Source organism: Balaenoptera musculus, chromosome 8, assembly GCF_009873245.2.
Source record: "Balaenoptera musculus isolate JJ_BM4_2016_0621 chromosome 8, mBalMus1.pri.v3, whole genome shotgun sequence".
NCBI classification, from domain to species: Eukaryota; Metazoa; Chordata; class Mammalia; order Artiodactyla; family Balaenopteridae; genus Balaenoptera; species Balaenoptera musculus.
The window spans coordinates 83,061,718-83,080,046 of NC_045792.1; the positions used below are offsets into that span (position 1 = coordinate 83,061,718).

Here is an 18,329-nt window from a genome sequence, read left to right on the forward strand (position 1 = left end):
CCATCCTTTAGAAGTGAAAGCAGACATCCGAGATCCTGACTTCTTTTGAGACCATCTGCCAACTCGGGGCCTGCACTCCTCCTGGCAGCCGGAGTGCACAGGGGTGCTCTGTTTAGATGGTCTCTCGTCATGTTGACGTCATCTGCTTGGCCTTCCTCCACATTTGAGTTTGCGACCCTTGTTTCTAGGAGACCTCGCCCATCCGGGTCTCCTTCCAGTCTCTTTGCGTTTCTAACCACACTCCAAGTTTGGGTAAGTGGGGATGAATTTGTTTTAAGAGCACTTCTTGGGGCGGCGTCTGGGGCTGAGATTCGGGCTCCCAGCTGGAAGTTGGGGAGAGCCAGCGCCTCCCTCCGTTCAGTTCTCTGGAACCGAAAGGGGAGAGGGAATTTTACCCCGAACATCTGTTGCTCGACAAAGAACTTCCCGGTCTTCTTACCAGCCCGCCAGTCCCCAGCCCAGTCCGCCTGGGCCCGCCCCTCGCGACGAGATCGCGGGGAGGGGCCGAGGCGAAACCCGAGCCCTGCGCCCACCACCCGGGCCGGCGACGTGGCTCCGCGGCCCCGGCTTCCCCCCGCAGCCCGGCGGCCAATGGGCGCGTGAGCAGGGCCGCCCGGCGCTCCCCTGCCCGCCGCCTGGGGCGCGCCCCTCCGCTCTGGCACGGGGCGGGCGCTGGCCGAGGGGCCGGCCCGTCCCCTCCCTCCTCGCGCTGGCCCCAGCCCCGCCGCCGCCGCCGCCGCCGCGCTCGCTCCGAGCACGCATTCCCGAGCCGCCGCTCTCATCGCTCGCTCGGTCCCTCCCCGCGGGCCGCTCTCCGCTCCCGACGATGGCGCGCGGCGGCCGCGGTCGCCACCTGGGGCTGGCTATGGGGCTGCTGCTGGCGCTGGTGCTGGCGCCCCCGGCGCTGCGGGCCAAGCCCACGGTGCGCAAGGAGCGCGTGGTGCGGCCCGACTCGGAGCTGGGCGAGCGGCCGCCCGAGGACAACCAGAGCTTCCAGTACGACCACGAGGCCTTCCTGGGCAAGGAGGACTCCAAGACCTTCGACCAGCTCACCTCGGAGGAGAGCAAGGAGAGGCTGGGGTGAGGCCGCGCTCGGGGGCTCCGCAGGTGCCCGCGGGGCCACTCGCGCGGGAACCGCGCGGACCGCCAGCCGCAAAGCGAAAGAGAAATCGGGCGCCGGGACCCAAGGGCGGGGGCCCGGCGGGCCCGGTGGCTGAGCTGAGGCAAAGTTGCCCGCGGGCGCCGGGACCCTGCGTGCTGATCGCCGCCGGGGCCGGGGTGGCTTCCCGCGGGGAGGCGAGAACGTGGCAGCGGTCGCGGGAGCCAGGACGGCCAGGGCCCGCCCCCTCCCCTGGGTTGCATCAGAAGGGAGGGGAGAGAGCGTACAAAAGAAAAATTTGTCCACGGTGGCCTTTTAGTGACATGAGTTCTTCCCCACTCTCCCGGTTTCTCTCTTACCCCCGCATTCCAAGAGAGGAGGGCATGAGACACTGCTAAGGTCTCAAGGATTATCATTAAAGGGTAAAAGATGAAGGGGCAGCCGAAGGAGAGGGTTGATTCCTGGCCTATGTCCCTGGGCCCGGACTGGGGTGTTCTTGCCTTCTGCTTAATCGCCCCAATATCGGAAGTCAGGGGTATAAAAATCCTGTTGTTAAGAAGGGAGGGGCATTTGGGGATGGGGGGTGGAAATGGAAACTGGTCCCCTCCTTTCTGTTTCCAGCAGTTTCTGATGGCAGCAGAGGCACCCAGTCTTTTGGCAGCTGAGGGCAAAAAGCTGGAGGGTGGTGTGGTGACAGGTTGTGAATTTCACTGTTGAAGGCAGTTGAGTCAGGAACCAAACCTGGGAAACAAAACTTGAGTACATCTTAGCGCACCCTTTCCGCAGCCCCTGGGGAGACACTTGAGCTTTGTGCAAAGGTATCTGGGAACCCTTTCACAGAGGAATCAGCAGTCAGCCTGATCCCAGATGGAGACCCATCTAGGGAGGGTCCCAAGAGCCCTGCCTACTGGGCACCAGGCCTCCGGGAATCTGGTTCCTGGGGGTGGAGGGTCTTTCTGGCCTGCTCCCCAAAAAAGGAACACAGCCATCCTTGTGCTGATGGGGGCTACCAAAGGCCAATGTGGTTGGTTAGAATACGAGGCTAAATTATACCTATTGTGTAGGTGCACCATGTGCCTGCTCTGATAAAAAGAGCTTTGAACTTCAAAGTCACCTCCCAACAATCACCTTTTTTTTTGCAGAGAAGTACTTTCTCTTCTAGTTTGGGCTTTAACAAAGGGAGCCATTGATGAGTTCAGTCCATTGTATTGCTTTGAGGCACTTGGAAGCTGATTTATTCTGGGGCCCCGGGTGGCAGCCATTTGTCACCAGGGAGAAGGAGGAGGAGAGGTTTGAGGGATTGGAGTTGGGAACTCCAGTTTTCAGTGGTAAGGCTTCCAGTTTAATGCCTTCATCATGATGAGTAAGAGAGCAAGTGGTGATGAGCAAGTGGTAATGGAGTTGGTCTGCATTTGACCCTTGTATGAACACCTTAGCTGCATTCATTCATTTTTTTTTGAATTTTATTTTATTTATTTTTTTATACAGCAGGTTCTTATAAGTTATATATTTTATACATAATAGTGTATATATGTCAACCTGCATTCATTTATTCATGCAACAAACATTTGAATGGCTACTGTGTTCCAGGCACCGTGTTAGATACCTGACAACTACAAAGATAAAACCTTATGTTCTAGGCCATAAAGTACTTATAATCATATGCGGAGGATAGAGATTCAAGCAGATGCTACACATAATTGCTGTGATGGTGGCATGTAAAAGCCACAATGACCCCATCTAGGAGAAGGAGGTCCCTAAGGCTTTGGGTTGGAGAAAGTAACTTGGGGGTTTGGGATGTCACCTGACCAGAGCTTGTGGCATGACTCAAAGGTTACCTGGCGTATGAGCAGGGGAAGGCATACTGAAGAGAGAACAGCCTGCTTATACAGGTTTTGAAATCTGTTCTTGTGGATTCGGGGTGTTGGGACAGTAAAGGGACAGGGCAGGAAAAGTGGGAGGTGGGAGTGGCGAGGAGGCCAAGGGCAGAGCAGGGAGGACCTCTGTGAGGTGGAGATTAGACATTATTCTGTACATGGTAGAAATGTCATCATCCCAAAAATTTATTAGGAAAGTTGGACTGGCAGTAGGGCAGAGAACATAACTGAGGCACGGATGGCAAGACCAGGGACACAGGGTGGCCGTGAGCGCCTCAATCAGGCACAGCGGGAGAGGGTAAACCCAGAGCCACGGTGGAGGTGGAACTGGCAGCGCTTGCTTTTGGCTCAACGTCGGGGTGGGGGAGAGGAGGGGGCAATCGAGGGTGGCATCCGTCCTCTGGCCTTGAGCCGCTGGATGGGTAGTGGACACACCGCTCACCTATAAGGTAAATCTGGGCTAAATGCAGAGGAGGCTGGAGTGTTGGAAATGATGGGTGCGGTATGGGACTGGCAGAGCGTGAGAAGCCATTTGTCTGTCCACAGCTCCTGGTGCAACAGTCCCCTCCAAGTCCGGACTGCAGAGGCAGGAGCACGACTGGATCCAGGCAGCTTTGTCACCACCATCTGCCCATAGATTCTGAAAACATGACAGCTCTAAGGCCCCTGAAGACAAAAAAAAAAAACGTGGGGACCCAGAGGCTTCATGCAGTCACAAATGTGCTGCGCAGTCTGAGAAAAAAATGTAAATTACTTGCCAAGATTTAACATCAAAGCGATTTCACATACAGCCCCCGATTTCCGGCTTCTCTTGACACCCATGGCCCATTTTTCCATGAGGCAGTCATTGTCTGGAGCAGAGCTGGGCAGCCTTGTTGGCAGCTGTCAGGGGATCCCCGGGCTCCCTGGACGCTTTGCTTACTTCCATTACCTGTTACCTGTTTGTTGAGTTCTCCATCCACCTGTGGTGGGGATTGTCATCCTTAGTGAGGAAAGGCACACATTCTCTCCTCTATTCCTCACAACATTCCTTGTAAAGTAGGTGTTCCATTTACAGATGGGGAAACTGAGACTCAGAGAGTCAAGTCATTTGCCCAAGATCACACAGGACTAGGGTCCAGGTGTTCTGATTATAGCATTTGGTTTATTTACATCATAGCCTCCTTTCCCTATAGCTCATGTTTGAGATTTTTAAAGAGAGAGGTTAAGATTATATATGCTTCCAACAAGTATTTATTGAGGTCCCACTACGTGTTTCTTTGGCATAGATTAGATGCTGTCCTTTCCACAAAAACAGGTTGTATACTGTCTGACGTCGTTTGGTCTTTGCTGGTTTGAGATTCTGCTTCTCAGTTGGCTTTGGATAACCGATGGGCATGTCACCACTGTGTCCCCAGGACTGGAGCAGTGTCTGGCGCACAGTAGGTAGGCTGAACACTGCACTGTGTTGAAAGAATTCTGCTGTGTCTAGCTGTGATTTCCTGGAACGAAGATACTTGAGGTTTAGTCTTTTGGTCTTGAGACCTGTTAAAATTGCAAATGAAGGGACAAGTCAAAGCTGTTAGTAAAGTTTACACCTTCCTGAGAAAGAGGAGCTTGGGCTACCCAGGTTCAGGTAGGAGATGGAGATTTAAGTGCTAATGAATTCATTTCCATTTCTAATTGATCAAAGAGTAACTGCCGATTTGAACTTCTGTTCACAGTAAGAAAGATAAAATTCCAGCCCAAAGCAAAGAAACAAATCCCTAATTAGCCTGTATGACATCATCCCAGGTAAATGGACTACTAGGGTAAAACTTTCTTAAACATTGGAAATAGCTTGCAGGTGTCTTTGAAGCTCCCTTCAGGGATGGCATCCCTAGCTTGGGGCCCTTTGGCCTAGAGATGGACACTGTTGAGTTCCCAGCCTGAAGTTTGCTCCGGACAGGGGTTTGGGGTGCCTTAGTGAAGTCCAGTGGGGAATTGCTGGAACCTGGGCCAGCTGTGGAGCAGGAGTTCCCAGTGGGCATAGGGGTCTTCACCCTAAGAGCAAGGGGTTGAGGCTCCTGCAGCTGCTTAGCTGGTTAAGTTTCTTGAATAAGTTCTAAAATGTCAAGGCTTTTTCATCCCTTCTTTTTTTTTTTTTTTTTTTTGGCTGTGTTGGGTCTTCGTTGCTGCGCGCGGGCTTTCCCTAGTTGTGGTGAGCAAGGGCTAATCTTCATTGCGGTGCATAGGCTTCTCATTGCAGTGGCTTCTCTTGTTGCAGAGCACGGGCTCTAGGCGCGAGGGCTCAGTAGTTGTGGCTCACGGGCTCTAGAGCGCAGGCTTAGTAGTTGTGGCACACGGGCTTAGTTGCTCCACAGCATGTGGGATCTTCCCGAACCAGGGCTCGAACCTGTGTCCCCTGCATTGGCAGGCAGATTCCTTTTTTTTCTTTTTTTTAAAATTTATTTATTTTATTTATTTATTTTTGGCTGTGTTGGGTCTTCGTTGCTGCGCGCAGGCTTTCTCTAGTTGCGGGGAGCGGGGGCTGCTCTTCGTTGTGGTGCGTTGGCTTCTCATTGCAGTGGCTTCTCTTGTTGCGGAGCACAGGCTCTAGGTGCGCGGGCTTCAGTAGTTGCAGCACCTGAGCTCAATAGTTGTGGCTCGCGGGCTCTAGAGCACAGGCTCAGTATTTGTGGCGCATGGGCTTAATTGCTCCGCGGCATGTGGGATCTTCCCGGACCAGGGCTTGAATCCATGTGCCCTGCATTGGCAGGCGGATTCTCAACCACTGCACCACCAGGGAAGCCCTAGCAGGTGAATTCTTAACCACTGCACCACCAGGGAAGCCCCTCATCCCTGACATTTTCTGCTTTGTCCAAGATCTGGTCTCCTCCTGCTTTAAGTTTCAAGTCTTTGAATCCAAAGTGGTGAGATTTAAAAAAAACAAAAACAAACAAAAAAAAACACTTATTTTGTGGTTGGTTTAGTTAGAATCTTCCATCTTTTTCATTGGGCTTAGAGCCAGAGGACATGGATTCTTACACCAGTGGTACCAAATACTCCCTCATTACTCTAAAATGAGGGAGTTAGACTATATCAGGGAAGACTGCTAGGTTTCATCTTACAAATCAACTCACTCAGTTTCTGCAGAGCGCTGTGTTGAGAAGGATTCTGAGGCCACATCAAGGATTTTTATCAGGACAGAAGGGCCTGATCCACTAGTAGTGTCTGCCATTGGCATTGGGTGGTTGTGGGGAAGGCATATCATCCTTGGAAAAGGTAAACTTCAAGATCCTTTCCAGCACCGTCGGATCATTGATTTTATTTTAGCATTTATGCATCTTAGATTCTGCAGGTGTTTGATCTCTTTCTGGAACAGGATCACACAAGCCTTGATAATAGCCTTGTGGGGTTTTTTTTAACTACAGGAAGATTGTCGATCGAATTGACAGTGATGGGGATGGCTTTGTCACCACCGAGGAGCTGAAAACCTGGATCAAACGGGTGCAGAAAAGGTACATCTACGATAATGTCGCCAAAGTCTGGAAAGATTATGATCGGGACAAAGACGATAAAATTTCCTGGGAAGAATACAAACAAGCCACCTACGGTTACTACCTAGGTAAGAGGCGCTGCAAGAGCGATTACACAGCTGGGGCCTGTGTAACAAGCTTCTTGTGGGAAACTCTACTGTCTCATCATATCTACCCGCTTTGGGGAGACGTCTCAACCTCCTAAGTAAAAACTGCTTGTGTAACATCCTGCTCTGCTTACTAAGAATACACCAAGTTGCTTACTGTGAGTGAACTTGTAGGTGGAAGGGGGCAAGGGTCTAATAAAAAATAAACTGCTGCCTAACCTGAGCTTACAATCTCAGAGGTACACCCAGAGAACAAAGAAGAGAGGAAGCAAGTTTTGTGTTACAGTTTCAGAATGCTGCCGAGTTTCAGGTAGCAAGGACCGAGTAAGCTGGAACAGTCCAGGAAGGCTTCCTGGTGGAGGGTGGTTTGGGACCTGGGCCTTAAAGAATGGATTTGTATCTGGAGAGATAGAGATGGGTGGGGGAAGGTGGGTCAGCTGGAGGGGCAAAGGTGCAGCAATGCATTCAGCAGTGGGCAGGGTTTGGACATAAGTCATGCTTGTTTTGGGGGAATGGTGGAGGGGGTGTGTGCCCAGCACTGGGTGCAGACCCGCTGGGTGCCTGGCAGAGCCGAGAGGGGACAGGCCTGAGGAGAACCAAAGACACATACACTCCCAGCCAGATTAAGAGAGGTCTTGAAAAGAGTGGAAGGAACATTTAGAATAGATGTCCTGGGTACTAGGGAGCCTCTGTATGTTCCGGATCAAATAATATGATGAAAGTAGGGCTCTGCAGAGAGAAGTATGGCATTAATATGGTCTCAAGCCTATGCGTTTCACCGCTTGCTGTAATGCCCCTAACAAGTCTTTAGGGCATGGACTGTATGGTGGTATGGAGGGACAGACACTAGAGGCATTCTGAAATCAAATGTTTCAAAGAACTCGATAGGTCAGGACCTTTTGTCTTCTATGTACCATTTGGCGTGAAGGAGGAGTGATCTGGAAGAAAACGCCTTAGGAGCCCGGTTTTCATGTTTCTGTGTACATCCTGCAGGAAACCCCACAGAGTTTCATGATACCTCAGATCATCACACCTTTAAAAAAATGCTGCCACGTGATGAGAGAAGGTTCAAGGCTGCAGACCTCGATGGTGACCAGACAGCCACCCGGGAGGAGTTCACCGCCTTTCTGCACCCTGAGGAGTTTGAGCATATGAAGGAAATTGTGGTTTTGGTAAGATATAGAAAGAGCCTGCGCTGGCAAAAGACCAGGACGAAAGCTGCACGGAAACCTTGTCCCTTCTTGCAAAGTGAGAACGTTCTTCAGCCTGAAGGGAATGGGACAAGGACCCTGAAGTGGAATACACCGGAATACCTGTGTACCCAGGAGATTAGTCAGGGCAGGGTAGCTGCCGTAGCAAGTAGCCCCCAATCCCAGCCATTTAACACAATCGAAGGTTATATCCAGTCCCGGGCAGACGGTCCCGGTCAGGTGGATCTCCTGGGCAGTTCTTCTCCAAGTGTTGTCAGGCTCCCAGTCTACTTCCATCTTGTCCTCCACCATCCTGTGGCTTTTTGAGGTCATCCTGGCCACTACCAGCTGGTAGATAGAAGAAGAGAAGGACTGAGGAGGAGGCATGGCCTGCCTTTACTGTTCCGAGGGCTCCTCCTACATATGACAAGGCAGGGGAATGCAGTCTAGATGTGTGCCCAGAAAGAACAAATGCGTTTAGTGAGCAACTAGCTAGCCTCTGTCCTATTTGTCAGCTCTGAGGGAACAACAAAAAGACTCAGAAATGGAATGCATTGTACTGTTAAATCATATGGAAACTTAAAGTCGGACCATGCTTGGAAAGGATGCTCCCCTTGGAGTGTATTTGCTTTCCAGTGTCTTGTTGGGTCCCACCTGTCCTCATTTTCCACGACAGTAAAATAAATGCCATCACCTGTTTTCTGGGCAGATATCCCAAGGCAGTTCCAATTGTTTTGATGCTGGGAGACAACCAGCTCTGGACTATTTTAGTTACCCAGTCGTGGATGGGTTCACTCTTGCCTCATGCTTCATCCTTATGACCACAGTGACCCCCAAGACTGGGCAGTGGCTCTAAGAATCGTTCCTTTTTACCACCCAACATCCACTTAATGATAGCTAATCTGCCAGAAGACAAAGAAGATGGGGAAGTGGATTATGGGCTTCTGGATTGGCTCTGTTCTCAGGTTGGCCATTTTCTTCGGGATGCCTTTGAGTTTCTGTGACAATGGACAGTAGACTCATTTAATTACTCACCTTAGCAAAAAACCTAGTTAAGGAGTCAAATGTATTGATACTAAATACACAACATAATACGTTCAAAAGTCAGATATACTTTTATTTTCTAATTGCCCACAGTACCATATTTTTCTGACACCAACTCGGTGTTCATGGTCCAGTTAGCACTGGAATCTGTCTTTGTGATCATTTTAGTCCAGTGGTTCTCAAGCTGGGTTCCTCACAGTACACAGAGATGATCTGGCTGAAGGGTGGAGACGGTTGACCTGGCAGGGCTTCCTGATATAATTAGAGTCCCTCTGGGCTTGTCGGTACATTTTCAGTTGCAGAGAGGGTGCTGCTTTTACGATTCCCCCCTTTGCTTCCTAGGAAACGCTGGAGGACATCGACAAGAACGGGGATGGCCTTGTGGATCAGGATGAGTATATTGGTAAGTGCTGGCCTGGAGGCCTGCTCCACTGTCCCAGCTGGGCAGCACCCTCCACCCACATGGCCGGCTGCTTTCCTCAGATGACTCTTCCAGCAGCAGCTGCAAGTCTGTAGGTGTCACTCCTGTGACTTCCCAGCGAGAGGGGCTTGTCACACCAGCCCTAGCGGTGCAGATTCAGGGAGGCATTCCTAGTGGAGAAGAGCCCAAAAGGCTGGCCGCACCCCAGGGCTGGCCAGCAGTTGAGCCCAACGGCTCTGAGAGGTGCCCTTCATCACACCGTGTCGTTCTACCTTTGCGAAATGGGACTGGAGATCCCAGAGATGTACAGTGAAGCTAGAGCGGACAGTCTCAGGGGACAGACTTTACAACAGACTGTTAGCCAGCGGGGCCTAGAAACTGGGTGGACGGAGCTGTGGTCAGCAGAACTGTTGACGTGCCCGAGTTCTCTGCAGAAAGGCATCCCTTCTTAGGTAAATCCTTTTACAAAGTGCACGATGGCCCCATAATATAGCCGTCTTACGCCTCTGGGTTTTGGTCTTTCATTGGGAGTACTGTTCCTAGTTTTTTGTTCTGAAGGGCTCCACTTAAGCAACTTCAAGAAGTGTGTGTGCAGGGGTCTTCCCTGGTGGCGCAGTGGTTGAGAATCCGCCTGCCAATGCAGGGGACACGGGTTCGAGCCCTGGTCTGGGAGGATCCCACATGCCGCGGAGCGGCTGGGCCCGTGAGTCATAATTGCTGAGCCTGCGCGTCTGGAGCCTGTGCTCCGCAACAGGAGAGGCCGCGATGGTGAGAGGCCCGCGCACCGCAATGAAGAGTGTCCCCCGCTTGCCGCAACTGGAGAAAGCCCTCGCACAGAAACGAAGACCCAACACAGCCATAAATAAATAAATAATAAAAAAAATTTAAAAAAAAAAAAAAAAAAAAAGAAGTGTGTGTGCAGGTAACTGAGCCCTGGCTGAATGAGGCTCCAATTAGGGCCCCGGGTCAGACGCCGCCCAGGAGCGCTCCCAGCGTGAAGGACTAGAGCAGGCAGCATGGGTATTTCCATTTGATCCTCAGCCGCAGCTACTTCAGCGCTTTGGCACGTGGCCCCAGCTGCAGGCCACCTTCTCGTGATGGCTCTTCTTTTCCCAAGTCTCAGTAAAGTAAAAGCTGGAAAATCATCTGAAGGATGGGATGGATATAATTTTTGTGCAGATATTTAACAGAGGCAGTTAATTACCTTTCAACGTAAAAGAAGAGCCCGTGTTGCCATCAGTCTCTGGTGTGTGGTTGTATTACTTCGCCACCCCATACAGAAGAATGAGTGCCTTCTGTAATGAAGAGCAAAGTTTCTTCAAATCATTTGGAATTGTATTTGGTCTGAAGAACCAAACGCTGTCCCCCTCTGTCTGTGGTAACAGACGGGCAGCTCTCGCCACAGTAATTAAAGCCAGCTCGGTGGCACTACCTTTCTTTGTAGAATAACCAATGCTGACAGCCCCGTCATCAGTGCAGGCAGCAGAGCCTGCCTCAGGCCTGGTACACGTGCGTGTGCGGGAAGGTTCAGAGCCCCGGACACCTTGACAGTGGTGGCGGAATTAGACTGACAGGGAAGGCTGACTGATTAAAACGATGTAGCGCTTTTGATTAAAAATATGTGCTCTCCCCACCCTCCTCCTGATCTGCATTGAAAGGGTGCAGAGTCGGGGGCAAACTCTTTGAGTGGCTTTGCCTAAAAGAAACATTCCATTCTTTACACTGGCAGAGAGGGAGGTGGGCGCTTTGTTTTTTTTTTTTTTTTTTTTTTTAATTTTTATTTATTTATTTATTTATGGCTGCATTGGGTCTTTGTTTCTGTGCGAGGGCTTTCTCTAGTTGCGGCAAGTGGGGGCCACTCCTCATCGCAGTGCGCGGGCCTCTCACTATCGCGGCCTCTCTTGTTGCGGAGCACAGGCTCCAGACGCGCAGGCTCAGTAGTTGTGGCTCACAGGCCTAGTTGCTCCGCGGCATGTGGGATCTTCCCAGACCAGGGCTCGAACCCGTGTCCCCTGCATTGGCAGGCAGATTCTCAACTACTGCACCACCAGGGAAGCCCGGGCGCATTGTTCTTAAAAACTGAATTCTGTATCGAAAAAAAAAAAAACAAAAAACTGAATTCTGAGTGACTTGCAGTCAGAGAGACCGGATGTCCAGACTTGTCTAGCAAGTGACTTCATTTATGGAGGAGACTTCTCGGCAGGCAGAGACGAGTGGAAACCGCTGGTGGTGTAGCGTAGTGGGAAGAACACTGGAATTAAGAGTCCTGGCTTCTCCGCTTACTAGCTGTGTGACCCTGTGGGAGTCGTGTAATCACTCAGTATAAGCCTCAGTTTCCTTATCTGTAAAACGGGAAGACACAGCACCCATGTTTCCAGGATGGTGTGGGTCTACTTGTAACTGAACCCAGGGTCTTGCCTCTCTTTTTCCTTCATTCACTACCTACTGTCTCTACCACCTGACATTTCCAAGCCGTTTCCATCAAAAGAGAAATTGTCCTCAGGGTATCTTTCTTTTCCAAGAAGATCTAGTGGCTTAGCAAACGATGGATAAACTTGGCCTTCTTTTTCCTTTCCCTGCCATTTTCTAAAATAAGGATATTTATCTATCTTATAAAATTGCTATATGGATGAAATAAAATATATGTGAAAGCCCCCTGGAAATGATATAAACAACAATAGTAGTAAACACAGTGGTAAAGACTATGGGTTGGAAGCAGAGTGCCCATGTTCCTGTGTAGCCTACTACATTCTCATACTAGCTGTGGGTCCTTGGGTTAAGGCTGTGCCTCGGTGTTTTCATCTATAAAGTGGGAGTAACGACACCTAACTTCATAGGATTGTAATGAAAAATCAAATTTAAAAAAGTATGTGCTTTACACAGCATCTGGGCCACAGAAAGTGCTGATATTGGTCATTATTATTAGTTTTCACCTGTATAGTTCCAGGCTGGGTTGTAGAGGGCCTTCACATTTGACCTTCATAATAACCTTCTGAGTAATAAGTTATTGTCTCCACTTTACAGACGAGGCACTGAACTAAGTCAAAAGCCAGGATTCATCTTCTGGCTCCCAAGCACAGTTCTTTCTCGCCCACGAAGCGGCCTTCATAGTGGATAAATCATTGAATTATTTACCCAAGAGACTGCCCCCAGGTGTCTGGTTAGGTCTCTTGATTGCTAGAGGTCAGGTTTTCTTGGACTTACCTTCCCACTTGTCTTTATAACCAAGAACAGCCTTTCCTTCCAGCTGATATGTTTTCCCACGAGGAGAATGGCCCTGAGCCAGACTGGGTGCTGTCAGAACGGGAGCAGTTTAGTGAATTCCGAGATCTGAACAAGGACGGGAAGCTTGACAAAGATGAGATTCGCCACTGGATCCTCCCACAAGACTATGACCACGCACAGGCTGAGGCCAGGCACCTGGTGTATGAGTCGGACAAAAACAAGGTATTTCACCATCCTCTGGAATCATTCCTTGAAGGGAGACAGTTTACATAAGATTGGTTCTGTTTGCTTCTTTGATGTTTGCCTTGGCCCATGTGGCCGTGTCCTTATTGACTTCTCTCATTCCTGCCCTACATCAGAGACCTATGAACTTGAGCCAACACTGTGATAACCCACAGTGAACTCATTAGGCCCAGATGTTCCTGTTCCTGGAGAGTCTGCCGTGGGTCACACTTACGTTCACTGCCATCTCCTAGGATCGTAGAACCGGTCACTTTGTTGGCTGTGGGCAGGCATGGATTTAAGAGGTGTGCCCTGTGTTGCCCTAGGACAAGCTTGTTCATCCATTCATTCAGTCAGCAGACACTCGTCAGACATCTGCAGCATGTGAGGCAGAAGGAAGCCCATCACATTAAAGTCTAGGCATCCTCAGGCCAGCTCACCGTGCTGGCTCTGAGCCAATATCTATTGGTCAGTATCCAAATAAATAAATAAATAAGATTTAGAAAGAAGTCCTGCCTCTTCCCATTTTGATCACAGCTGCAAATTCTCAGGAGACAGTCAAGTTTTGCAGTCAAGCCATAAAAGGGAAGGAGAATTCTTCAGGGCCTGTCTTGGGAATGCCAGCATTGTGTGTAGACATAACTAGACTCTGGCTTCTCAATTCCTTGAGGACTTTTCTGATGTATTTTAGCACAGCTTTTGTAGCAGGAGGCTGTTCCAGTTTGGGGTTGCAGGGCAGTGATGGTAGATGAAGGAGGTACCTAGTAGCTTATTATGAAATGTAATATTTTAAATGTTGCAGATCAATGAAATAACATGAGCTTCATGCTGTGATGACTCAGAGTGACCAGAGTTTCTGTGACAGAGCTCTTTTCTCTCTCCTACAGGATGAAAAGCTCACTAAAGAGGAGATCTTGGACAACTGGAACATGTTTGTTGGAAGTCAGGCTACTAATTATGGGGAAGATCTCACCAAAAACCATGATGAGCTTTGATGCACATTCACCAGAATATGACAGACTGTCATAGGCTTTCTTTTATTGTCCTGGATAATTGCTACAATTGTCTCATTTACAGCAGTTGTGTCCCCCAAAACAGCAAGTTTATCACCTCAGATTGGGGTTAAAATTATTTTTTACTCAATATTTGCTGGAAAATAGTCATCACTGATCTTTGAGTAAGGTTTCTGTCCAAACACATTAAAATCTTGGTAAATTGCAATGCTCTATGGGGACACATTGCTAAAACATGACTTTTTAGCTTTTTCCATGAAATTTGAACTGAAGGGGAATAAAATTTGAAAAAGCCCTATTATCCAGAAGTTGGGTGAGCGGGGAGAGGGCAGTATATGGAGTGACTGCTATGTATTTTAACTGCAGAGTTTTTACATTTGCCACTGTTAAATAACTGGTGAGGGAAAATTCTGATTAAGCCTCAGTGGTATCTCATCCTACACAGGCTTCTTTCAGAGCAAGGCTGATATTTCAGATTCTTCTTCTTGACTTTGTACTCTGAGCTGTTACTATAAATGGCATACAAATCTCTGTGCATTCTTCTATATGGACCTGCTAATGTGCACAACAGATCCACCCATCTTTGTTTTTTGTTTTTTGTCTTTGTTTTTTACAGTAAGAAGCAGTTAAGAAGGGTTATGTGAAAAAGAAAGGAATTTGAAAGGTAGGGAGAAAAGATGAATGTCAGGCATTTGAAGAACTATAGGAAAATGGTAAACACTTTACCATACTTGAGAAATTTTTCTTGACATGTAAATGAAGCAGATCTGATCTTTGAAAAAGTGAATAGAAATCCAATCCATTTCCTTGCTGATCTCTGATAGGAATAGGGAGTAGGGTCCTAGGAAAGCCTGCTTAGTGGAGCTCTGGAACCCATCTCATCCAGTCCCGGTGAATCCACAACCCTCGGACCTGCCCCGGGACCACTTACACCATGTAATTGACAAAGCAGTGTTCCAAGCCACTGGCTGAACTGGAAGAAATAACTTTTACAGGTTGAACTTCCACCTTATAAGGAGAAAGTGAATGAAATAAAGGATCCCTCTGAGGATTTTCTACTGTGTCCTGTGGTGTTTGACTTCACATGTACCATTTGTGACATTATTCACTGTTGATATAGAATTTAACAGTGGGATGAGATGACATGAGTAAGATTATAAAAGTTTTGCATTTTAAAAATCCAACTATTAGAATGTTCAGAACATATTCATATTTACTTATTTAATACATATATACTTCTCTATGCTAATTAGAGAACCTGCAGGTCATTTTAATGGTAAGACCTTTCAGAGACAGGTTTCAGTTGGAGGAAAATCTGGACTTCTTATCAAGGCCTAGGAGGCCCTGTAGCAACTGGTCCCTTCCCAACTCATCAGCCCCACTCCCTTTCACCTCCCATAGCAGCCTCACTGACTTTCTGGTCCTCAGACACACCAAGTTCATTTCCAGGTTGGGCCCTTTGCACTTGCTATCCTTCTGATTTGGAACCCCCATCTCACACATACTGGGGTAACTCAAAACATACTTCCTCAGCAGGACCTTCCCGACTCCATTATTTGTAGCAGTCCCATTTGAGTCCCCGTCTCATTTCCTTGTTTTATTTTCTCCTTGGTATGTACCTATTGCCATTTATATTTGTTTCCCAGGGCTGCCATACAAAGTACCACAAAAGAGGGTGACTTTCAATAACAGAAACTCACGGTGCAGGCTGGAGTCTGAAATCAAGGTGCTGGCAGGACTGGCCTCCTGAATGCTCTAGGGGAGAATCCTTCCTTGCTTCTTCCTGCTTCTGCTGGCTCCAGGCGTTCCTTGGCTGTGGCTGCATTACTCCACTCTGCCTCCATCTTATGGCCTTTTCTTCTCCTCTCTCTGTCTGTCCTCTGTGTGTCTCTTATAAGGACCATTGTCATTGGCTTTAGGGCCCACCTGGATAATCAAGGGTGATCTAATCCTAGATCCTAAATTACATCTGCAAAAAGCCATTTTTCCAAGTAACCTCACATCCACAGGTTCCAGGAGTTAGGAGGTAGACATATCTTTTGGGAGGGGCCACCATTCCACCAAATGTACCATTTGACATTATCTTGTTTGTATGTTGTCCACCTTCCCCGAGCTAGAACATAAGCTCTGTGACAACAATAGCCTGATTTGTCTAATTTACTGCTGCTTCCCAGGACCTAGAACTGTAGAGCCTAGCCTACAATAACTACTCTGTAATTATTTGCTGAATGAATGAGAGGTTGTAGCTTTAATCACAGAGAATACTCCTGGGGTGGGGATTGGGGGGATACTACAAAAAAATTTTACAAAATGGCTAACATTTGCTGAATGAAAAGTAATTTGCCCAAGATTCCAGAGTGATTATATGGCAGGACCAGAACTCAAATCCAGGTGTTCCTTGCTCCAAAATCTCTGCAGTTTAACACTAAATTTTACTGCTCCAAATCTCTGAATCTATGTTCTCTTTATTTCTTTGCTCACCCACAGTATATGTGGTCAGGAAATGAGAATAACTCCTCTTACCTAGAAATAGGCTGACACATTTTTTTCAAGCAATGAGAACCTGTCTTTTAAAAAATGAGAAAATAATATAGTGTAACCCAATTATAAGCATAACACTTTTAAAAGGTGCTAACGTTATTTTTCCCCCAAAAGGGAATACTGGTTGGTTTATTAAGTTATACATAGTAAGACATTAAATATATTTTGAGCACTAAGTTTTTCCTTTCAAGTCAGTGCACATAAGAAGAGAACCCTCAAAGAGACCAGTGCTTCTGGGGCTGAATTTAACACTATTTAAGGAAAGAAAACCTTAGCTAGGGGGCATAGCTGTTAACATGGTGATTTGTAAAGCCTTAGATTTCTAATAGGGTCTGACTGTTTCAAGGAAAACATATTTTGTTTCTAGGTAACATTTCAAGTCTGATTATGAACAAATGCTACAAAATTGATCTGTAATGGGAAATACTGTTATGTCACAAAGCATTATTTATATGCTTAACGTGACTGAAAGCATTAATTGCTAGGAGCCAAAATCTGTCCAAGCAAAACATGAACACATATTTTGTACCTCTTGTCTCTTACTGTAGATTTTTGAATGAATTCGAGTGTAACAAAGATGTAGTTAGAAAATCTGCACACCTGAAGGTTTTCTTTACCCGCTTGGATTACTACTGTACTTGTTCCTTGTTAGCAAATGCAGGAGTCATATCTGCTCAGAAGTGCCCAGCAAACAATAGCTACATGCCTACTTGTTAGCAGCTCAGCAAAAACATCGTGTGGCGTAAAGTGGTGAATGGCTGACTGGATTTTTAAAAAGTCTAGATTTATTTTGCCACCTTTGTAGTAAAATCTAGCTTCCTCCAAGTACATGCAACTAAAGATTTGGCTCTCTCTGTATTTTTTTTATTATTATTATTCTCTCTGTATTCTTTTTTTTAAGATTTTTTTTGATGTAGACAATTTTTTAAGTCTTTATTGAATTTGTTACAATATTGCTTCTGTTTTATGTTTTGGTTTTTGGGCCCCGAGGCATGTGGGATCTTAGCTCCCGGACCGGGGATCAAACCCGCACCTCCCACGTTGGAAGGCAAAGTCTTAACCGCTGGACGGTCAGGGAAGTCCCTCTTTCTGTATTCTTAAAACAAGTTCATAGTGCTAGAACTTCCCACTAAAAACCAATGAGTGTCAACATCCACCACTTTGGCTCACATTCAAGTTTTAAAATTTTGAGCAGTGGAAAGATTGTGTCATCAGCACTTAAACTCATGAGATTTACATGAACTTGGAACTATTTCCAAGAATCCATCTGCACTCTCAATTCTGGTCAGTTCCAGGGTCTGGGTCTGGGGAAACACTCAAACTGGATTTGAGGTAGTTATAAAGATGAGGTAAGTAATGCACATGCAAGAACTGCAAGGACTGAGTTTTCCCTGATGACCTTCCTCAGGTGGTCAAATGCCAGAGGTCAGATAGATCAATGCCTGCAAACAGCAGGCTGCTGGTTAGTGGTCTTGCCAAGATTTAGAATTCTTGTGTGAAGTGTTTTAAAACCTGAAAACTGATCTATTACTGGGTGAAACTGAGTGGATTAAATGACAAAGGAATAGCTTTTGATTTTTTATAAATTTATTTTATTTATTTTTGGCTGTGTTGGGTCTTCGTTGTTACGTGTGGGCTTTTCTCTAGTTGCGGAGAACAGGGTTACTCTTCATTGTGGTACACAGGCTTCTCATTGTGGTGGCTTCTCTTGTTGTGGAGCACAGGCTCTAGGCTCACGGGCTCTAGGCGCACGGGCTTCAGTAGTTGTGGCTCGCGGGCTCTAGAGCGCAGGTTCAGTAGTTGTGGCGCACCAGCTTTGTTGCTCCGCGGCATGCGGGATCTTCCTGGACCAGGGCTCGAACCCGTGTCCCCTGCATTGGCAGGCAGATTCTTAACCACTGTGCTACCAGGGAAGCCCAGGAATAGCTTTTAATGTTGTTTTTGTCACGGTCAGGGTATTCCAAAGCTAGTTATATGTGGTTGGGATTTGGAATGTAATTCAAAAGCAGATCAAAGACTCTCTGCACATTCAAAAACATTCAGAGACCCAGCTGGGAAAGGTTATATTTTCAGAGGAGGAAACTGAGGCCCAG

The 18,329-nt window shown here is 47.7% G+C and overlaps 1 protein-coding gene and 1 pseudogene across 1 annotated transcript; one reads left to right on the forward strand and one right to left on the reverse strand.

Moving 5' to 3' along the window:
• LOC118899560 overlaps nucleotides 1–782 on the reverse strand; it is a 42,712-nt pseudogene extending 41,930 nt beyond the window's left edge.
• On the forward strand, nucleotides 514–14,758 carry RCN1 (reticulocalbin 1). The gene is made up of 6 exons (XM_036860715.1): nucleotides 514–1,080; nucleotides 6,369–6,562; nucleotides 7,574–7,752; nucleotides 9,157–9,217; nucleotides 12,483–12,682; nucleotides 13,570–14,758. The coding sequence occupies exons 1-6, from the start codon at nucleotides 827–829 to the stop codon at nucleotides 13,675–13,677; spliced, it is 996 nt and encodes a 331-aa protein (XP_036716610.1). The 5' UTR covers nucleotides 514–826; the 3' UTR covers nucleotides 13,678–14,758.
• Nucleotides 14,759–18,329: the final 3,571 nt, after the last annotated feature.